Source organism: Crocodylus porosus, unplaced genomic scaffold (assembly GCF_001723895.1).
Source record: "Crocodylus porosus isolate Cpor-Errol unplaced genomic scaffold, CroPor_comp1, whole genome shotgun sequence".
In the NCBI taxonomy this organism is placed as follows: Eukaryota; Metazoa; Chordata; order Crocodylia; family Crocodylidae; genus Crocodylus; species Crocodylus porosus.
Genome location: NW_017728953.1, coordinates 816,254 through 824,287, shown reverse-complemented (window position 1 = coordinate 824,287; position 8,034 = coordinate 816,254). Strand labels below are relative to the sequence as shown.

Below are 8,034 nucleotides of genomic sequence, written 5' to 3'. Positions count from 1 at the left end.
CCCTTCCGGCCCGGCCCCGTCTGCACGCGCCGCGGACGGCCCTCGGCATCGTGACTGTCAGTGTCAGCGCCAGCGCCCCCATCGCGCGGGACCTGGCCGGGACACCGGGAAGGGAGAGCCGGCTCCCCGACCGGGAGACCCGGCGGCACCCGCCTGCCGCGTGGAGGCGGGGGATCGCCCCCTCGCCCCGGGCTCCTTTGGCCTGTTGGTTACGTGGCCGTCCCGGCCCCGGGCGCCGGCTCGCAGGGATTGATTGCCATCGGGTCTGTCGGAAGCTGGCCGGGGAGCCTGGATTCGCTCGTTGCTTTCTGCCCCCCAAAAAAGCACGTTCTTGCGGTGTGAGCCCCGGGACTCGGCAGGGTGCACTTCTGGAGAGAGGTGAGGCGCACGCCGGCTCGCGCGGGGCAAGAGAGGGCTGATGAGGGGGTAGTCGGGTCTGTATACTGCTGGGAGCAGGGACCTGATCGCTGGGGATGCAGATCCGCAGCTTGAGACCTGAAAGGACGCTTCGTGGGATCTTCTAGATCAGGAGCCAACCCCGGGCAGGTCTGCCGAGCAGGGCAGGCGAGGCTGGCACCACCGCCAGCCGGGCGCTGGGCAGCTGCTGCCAGGCTGCTCCCCGCAGGTGGCTGCAAGCCCTGCTGCAAGGCATGACGATGTTCCTGAGCTGTCATTTGTCTTAAATTAAGGCTATTTTTATATAAGGGGTTTTCTGGGTTTTTTTTTAAAAACACCTTAAAAATTCATTACATCAAAAAAATCTGATTTAAATAAAATCTATTTTTTCTTCTTTTTTTTTTTTTCAAATCACTGATTTTTGTCTACCCTGGGGCTTGGGCCTACAACTAGGATGCCTGCCATGGCTTTGGAAGTATCTGAAACCCCAGGCTGATCAGGAGTCTGGGAGGGAAGTTGCTTGCTGATCTGACTGGTTGAGTTCTGCTCATTTGATAGGTCTCAGAACGGATTTGGCTAATTTGACCCGGATCACAAAACTTTAAAAAAAAAATCTGTGCTGTCTTCTGTGCTGCAGGCGGCTCAGGAGCCTGGAGGCTGCTAAGAGGCGCCGTGCAAGAGCGGAGGGAGAGCGAGAGCCCAGGGTAGGGTGAGGCTCCCCCAGCGGAGACCATGGCTGCTGCGTTGGAGCCCGTGGCCGCGGTGGGCCTTCCTTCTGCAGCACTGGCGCAGGGTGAGGTGACGATGGAGCAGCGGGACCCAGCCGGTCTCCAGGCAGGAGCTGAGGGGAAAGGACAAGTCCATCGTGTCCTCCGGGCTGGGCCTGGGGAGCTGTCCGCGAGATGCTCAGCACCACAGCGAGTCAAGCAGCAATTGCAGGAGGAGCCAGTTCAGTGCCAGGAGATCCAGGGGGAGGAGGTGATGCAGCCTGTGCAGCCCCCATCTGAGGCCACACAGCTGGCACCGGGGGATGTCCTCCCCACCCCAGAGACCTGGCGCCGGCGCTTCAGGGGCCTCCGCTACCAGGCAGGCGAGGGGCCACGGGAGGTTTGCAGCCGCCTGTGGGAGCTGTGCCGGCGCTGGCTGGAGCCCCGGCGCCACAGCAAGGAGCAGATCCTGGAGCTGGTGGTACTGGAGCAGTTCCTGGCCATCCTGCCCCAGGAGATGCAGAGCGGGCAGTGGGGACTTGGTGTGGAGACCTGCGCTGAAGCAGTGGCCCTAGCTGAAGGGTTTCAGCTGGGGCAGGCAGAGAACGAGAGGCTGCAGGTGAGAGCATTTGTTTCACCCGTGTCATCCATGCCTCTGTCCGCACCCCCATGTGTGCGGGAGATGTTCCTTCCCATCCCCATCTCTCTTAGGTCCCAGCTTCCCAGTAAAATATTTATCTTGTCTCCAGGTCACAGAGAGTGTGAAGGTCGAGGAGGTGTCCTCAGGCACGATGCAGCCCACTGGGGACTTTCAGGGACTTGTTGATTCCTGCCTGGAGCATCCTCTGGAGGAAGCAGGACAGAGGGAAGCTCCAGGGACTCAGGACAAGCCAGCTTTTGTGCCCAAAGAGGAGGAGCCCCTGCCCCACCAGGAGTCAGGTACGGTTTCAGATGCAGGCCCAGGCATCTCTGGGTGCCTGAGTGGCTGTTCTGCACTCAGGTAGAGAGGCTGAAAATCTGTCTGCCCCTGCCCATGACAGGGCTGCAGTGTTTGCAACCACGTGGCTGGGGTGGGACAGAGCTCTGATCTTTGTTCCTGGGTAGCACCCGGGCTGAAAGATGCACTCACCCCTTTCTCTTGCCTTCATGAGCCCTCTGTGCCCAATAAGGGGTTGGTGCAGGTGTCGGAGAAATGAAATTCCCCAGTGACATCCGGCTGGTTCACGTACAGCTAATCTCAGGCTGCAGATTCCCCCAAAACAGAAGAGACCTGGGAGTTGTCAGCAAATGGAAGTTGTGCAGCCTGGTGCCCCAGACAAGGCTTTTCCCCAGGAGCAGGCAGAGGGCTCCTTTTTCGGGTGCTGGCCTTTCCAGCAGCAGGAGGCACAATCCATTCATGGAGAAATCTCCACCAGGACATTTTGATGGGGTCAGGGCTCCAGCAGATTGGCTTTTCCTGTTCTCCCAGTGTCCCTGGATGCATCCTGTGCACCCTGGAAAAGACTGGCCTTGCGTTTCCTCCCCCCCTCTCCTTGATTCCAACACAACACCAACATCCCTCCAGCTTTTTCCCAGGGAGCCATGTCCCTGCAGGCTCTAACGTGGTGTGGTGATCACCACCCTGACCTGGAACAGGTCAGGTTATTGGGGCTCATCTCTAGCTTTGTGCCTATGGAGGTCTATTAGCAAGAGCTGTGGGATTTTGAGTCTTCTTTCTCTTCCCCTCTTCTGCGCACTGGATCTACTGGCTGCCTTCATCACAGGCCAATGCAGGATAATAGCAGGGCTTTCCCCACGCCAGCAACACCAGGACTAACCTGTGGATTTTCTTCCCCTCCCAACAGGTGCAGGGACCCTGGATAGAGCTGATCAGCAGCCTCCTGAGGAAGCACCTGTAAACTGGGAGCTGTGGAGGACTTCCCCAGGGAGACTGGGAGAGAGGGGCTCTCTGACACCTGATCTGGGCCAAGTGCAGAAGGGGCAGGGCAGGCCTCCAAAGCAGAGGGAGAGCATGGAGGTGAGCAAGGCACCAACTCCAGCTGGGTGTGGGTGCAGAGCTGGGGCAGAGCCCAGGATGAGTCAGAGGTGCTGTAAAGGATTTGGGTAGTGGAGAGACCAGAGGAATGATGAGCCTCTGGTGTAAGAGGCTGCAAACACAGTGGCATTATCAGGAGCTCGCTCCCTAGTGCAGATAGCCAGGGGTGCTAGTACTGGAAGAGACCATGGAGCCAGGGCTCTCTACCACTAAAAGTGCTGCCTTGGCTGTCGCAAAGGACTAAGCAAATAGAACATGAATTAAGGCAGACACATTGCATCCCCATCACATGGGGGATTTTGTACCCCTACCTGTCATGGTTAAGCTTGCAACTAGTTGTAGTACCGGATAGGGCTGTGGGGGCAGAAGAAAGATGGACCAGGAGATACTAATGAGTTTAACGCTTGTGACTGCAGCTCCGGGAGGTCTTTGAGGACGTGGCGGTGTACTTCACGCGGAAGGAGTGGGAGCTTCTGGAAGATGAAGACAAGGAGCTTTACCAGGACCAGATGCTGAGGAATTTCCATGCCCTTGTTTCCCTGGGTAAAGCTCTGCTTCTTGCTTCTCCCTGGAGCCATGTGAGCGCCAAGGTTTTGTTGCCTTCTCCCTGGTTTTCAGCAGTCTCATCCTCATGACCTTTTAGCTGGTGGTTTAAGTCCACTTCCTCTTCACTGCTCTGTCAGTGATCAGGCCTCTCTCGCATTTTGTGTTGACACATTCTCCCCCATTTGATCCAGCCACCTTCACTTGAGTCTTCACCATTCTTGCAACTCCTGGTGCTTCTGTATTCAGCAGTTTTGTGTCAACAGGATCTCCCTTTGCCGTCCGGGTGTGTTCATATAATCTTCAATTCATTGTGCATAAAAATCAGCTATTCCTTGGGGAATTACTCTGTTTTCCCCTCTCTTGTGCACTGTGTCCTATCCAAACACATTTAACAATCAGCATGCTCAGTTCAGTGCTCTCTAAACCTCCTTTCTCCTCCTTTGGTTATGACCCAGCAGAAGGTAATGGAAATCTTATCAGCCTCTACTGCTATGGGGCATATGCATTTCTTCAACTCCTCTGGTGACATAGGTACACGTGATAAAATCCAGGAGTCACTTGAAGCCTCTGTCCACATTGTTTCCTACCATCTTCATTTCCATAGACTATAGACTAGGGCTTTGCTTTATTGACTTGGAGGCCTGTGCTCTCAAGCTCACTCTGACATTCTCAAGTGTTTTCCTAAAATCCCTCTATGTATCAGCCACCCTTCACTGAGATGAAAAGAAGTGGGCTAGGGGCAGGGCCTGGTGAACTAGCTTTCATTTCCAAAAGATCTCTAACACAGGGACTTGTTCTGGCTTGAGTTATTTACCTTTTACTAAGTCAGTTTGCTTTTGTGGTGCTTTCTTGTTTCCCCAAAGGACTTTCTTGGGGAAGCGCTCAAATGCTTTTTCTAGGTCAACCAAGACCATATAGAGCTTTTGATTCTTTTCTGTCATTTTATGGGAAATGGCTGAGGTTTGGGGGGGGCGTTGTACTCTTCTAAGAAGATCCTGGTTATCACTCATTTTAGGGGTCATCTCAATTCGAGCTGCAATAACTTTTTCCTTACATTTTTCACTGAGTGGCTAAGTCACTGTTTCTTGTCATTGGAACATTGGTATTTACTGCCTTTCTCTTTGAAGAAATGATGTGATATATTAGTCACCGTTCACCCCCAGTCTCTTACCCTGTTCAGTTTCCTAGACAAAATACCATAATTCCCATACCATTAGTCTCCTAACATTTCAGAATCTGGTTATACAACTCTCCTATTTGCCTTTTTTTTTCCAGTTTACTACTACTCTCCTAATATGCTCTGCACACTCCTCTGGAAGTCCAACTTAAATTTATAGCGTCTACAGATGCAAATGTCCTTTGGGTAATTCTCCTTTCAATACAGTCTCATAATATGCCTTTCAGGTATGAAGGACCTGTTTGAGACCATGTGTTAATCCTCTTTTCTAGCACTAGCAGCAATGGGTCCAGAATCCAAGTCATTCGTTTATGCATGGTGGATTTTAGCCAGCTTATAACTGGTGTGCTCATTCACTCTGTGGTTCAGTCTGTCATGCAAGTAATTCAGTGCTACTTCTCTGACTGCTCCCCTTTTATACAGCTCTTGTCTTTTCTGCATACAACTTGGTCCAAATCCAGCTATGCCACTTCCTGAAGCCTTCTCTTTCCTTCAATACCTCAGGAAACCTATGTAGTCCTCCATGAGATTTGCTACCTAGTTTTCCGTATGTGACACCTAATCCTACTTCAGCATCTGTATGTGACGTTTCCTTCCATGCGTCCCAAAGTGCATTTGCAGCAAGCTTTTTATTATTTCGAAGAAGACTGTTGGTTGACATTACTACATTCCTCAGGCATTCTCTTATAAGCAGGGAATGCGGGTTTTCCACTTCCTGTGGAAAAATGTGGATTTTCCCACTCGAAGGAGAAAGATGCAGATTTTGCCCCTTAGCAGAGAGAAACACAGACTTTTCCCCACTTGAAGCGGGAAGCCGTGAGTTTCTCCTTTTGCAAAAAGCTCTCTGCAAACTGGCAGAGTTGCAGCCTGCAAAAAGGGCAAGAAACCCTAAGCCCTGTCTGGAGATGGAGGAAGAGGTGGGGAAGGGGGGCTGGCACCTGCAAATCTGGGTCAGCCAGGGCTTGGCTCAGGCTCACTTGCCCTCGTGAAGCCTTTGCGGTAAGTAAATCTTGCAAGGGGCTATATGCCCCCTCCAGCATGGCTGGGGGAGAGGGCAGGGGACTGCAGGTGGGAACAAAGGGCACCAGCATGGCTGGGGGGTTGGGCCCTGTGGGTCGGGTGGTGTCAGGACTGGGAGTGTGGAGGAGAGGCTGAGGGAGAGCTGGCACTAGGCAGAGCAGGAGTGTGTGAGTGGGGGCTGGAGGATCAGGGAGGGGTCTGCAAGGGCTCTTAGGCTAGCATGGGAGAACCTAGGCAGCATCCTCACTCTGGAACACGGGTGCACCGTGCCCCGCCAGGGGTAGGGATAGGCTGGTAGGCCAGGTCTTTTACCTGCATGCCTGGCAGTGTTGAAGAGCCAGGGCACGTACCCTCCTGCCCACTCCTGGCTGCAGTGCTGCACTGCAGCTCTAGGGATGCTGCGTGTGCAGGGCGCTGCTGCTCTACCGTTGGGCAAACACCCTGTCCCGTAACGGGAGCCATGGCAGGTGCCAGGTTGCTGCGCCACCCAGTCCCCTGCAAAAAGTTGAAGGGTGCTCTGTGCCCGGTGCCTGCAGCTCCCAGCTGCTGATGCTGCCCCAGACCCCCAGGGGAGCCATTAGGGCTGAAGTGAGCAGCAGGAAGATGGCAGGCAGTGCATGGCACCTTTTGGCCCCTTGCATCTCTCTGGCTTTGGGAGGCACAGAGAGAGCACAGGGCACTTAGCTCTGGCCCGTGCCCACCCCCAACCCTTGGCTTATGGTGGGGTCAGGGAGGCTACCCCACTGGGCTGGGACACTGTGTGCCATGTGTTGCTGGCTGCCATGAGGGCACTGGCGACGCGCAGGGGGTGCATGTGGGTGCACATGTATCCCCAGAGCGTGGCACTGCAACCCTTACGAAAATGTGCTTGCCACTCCTGTTGCCAATGCTCCTGGTGGCGTCTGTGGGAGCTCGCCACTTACTGCCGCCGCGCTCCCACTGCTGCCACCGTGCCCCCCCAGCCGCCAGGGGCACAAGGGCCTGGCACCCCGGTCCTTGCTGGCTCCCGGAGCCAAGCGCATGCTGCCTCCTGCCTTGCCCAGGGAGCCTGCCAATGCCAGCCCCTGTCAACCCAGCCTGATTGACGGGCCCCACCACACTTCCCTGCCGTTGTACCTCCTGTTAAGTCATGAAATGGGATTCAGGACTAGTGTATAAAAGACTGATGCAACAACTCGTTTGATGAATGACAGGAAGGCTTGATTTACTACAAGTATTCATGGTTAAAGAAGCCTAAAGCAGAGCGCAGTCCAGTATATTTAGCTGTAAAAGAGATCGTATCTCACCAATACAGGCAAAGAGGAGACTCAGTCTTGTCAGCTTCTCAAGGCATGGATTCATTTACCATCAGGTCTGCCGAGCGCAGTAGTTCTTGTCAAAATGATTTCTCTTTCTTGAAGTGCGTCCTGTTAGCTGTTTTGCTCTTTTATACCCAGTGATCTCAAAGCATTCTTGTCGTTGTTTAAATCAAGAGAGAATCCCAAGCAGTAATTAACGGGAAAATCCTGTTAAACAAACTGTTCATTATTGGTTCCATCAGAAAATCCTGATTTTGATTGAGTTACCTTTTTCAGTAACAGGAGGTTATCCATTTCTACTGAGTTAGAACATATCTAGAAATTCATTAACAATCAAGAAAAACGCAACACCCAGAGGGAGAAGGGCTCTTCCTCCATGTAAACAGGAGTTCATTGCAAATAAATATTTACTGTACTAATTCATCAAAGAGAGCCATTCCACACAGTTACATACCAGACAAATAGGAGCTTGCTTAAAATCATCATAAATATAGGTAAGATACACTGGAAGTGCTACCTCATTATTTCTTTTGAGAAAGTCCAGCTGCAAACTGATATCTTCTTGCACTATGCAGTCATCAGTATTTTGCATTTTAACTTTTGTGAGCAGGCCCAGCTCAGGTTGAGTTTCACAGTCGTCACCTCTGAGCCCAGCTCCCTCTGTGGCACAGTTATGGACAGGGCTGAGAGGATGGGGATTAGCCAAGGGGCGCAGATGACAAGCCAGGGCTTCGGTGGGGATTGGATTGGCTTGGCTTCCCCCCGTCCCCCATCACCATTATTGCTCCTGAGGTTTGATTCATTCAGGGGAATCAGCCCAGTCACCAAGGGAGGCAGACATCTTCCTGGGAGTGT

The 8,034-nt window shown here is 53.2% G+C and overlaps 1 protein-coding gene and 1 long non-coding RNA gene across 2 annotated transcripts in view; one reads left to right on the top strand and one right to left on the bottom strand.

The window, feature by feature from the left end:
* Positions 1-1,113: 1,113 nt before the first annotated feature.
* Positions 1,114-8,034, top strand: part of LOC109324413 (zinc finger protein 135-like) — a 16,168-nt gene continuing 9,247 nt past the window's right edge. Inside the window, exons 1-4 of the mRNA XM_019556409.1 lie at positions 1,114-1,722; positions 1,853-2,042; positions 2,948-3,120; positions 3,555-3,681. Coding sequence (XP_019411954.1) covers positions 1,129-1,722; positions 1,853-2,042; positions 2,948-3,120; positions 3,555-3,681 — 1,084 coding nt within the window. The 5' untranslated portion in view covers positions 1,114-1,128. The remainder of the gene's footprint in view (positions 1,723-1,852; positions 2,043-2,947; positions 3,121-3,554; positions 3,682-8,034) is intronic.
* LOC109324433 overlaps positions 2,329-8,034 on the bottom strand; it is an 8,075-nt gene continuing 2,369 nt past the window's right edge. Inside the window, exons 2-3 of the long non-coding RNA XR_002104933.1 lie at positions 4,931-4,937; positions 2,329-2,339 (exon numbers count right to left, since the gene is read on the bottom strand). This is a non-coding gene — a long non-coding RNA (uncharacterized LOC109324433). The remainder of the gene's footprint in view (positions 2,340-4,930; positions 4,938-8,034) is intronic.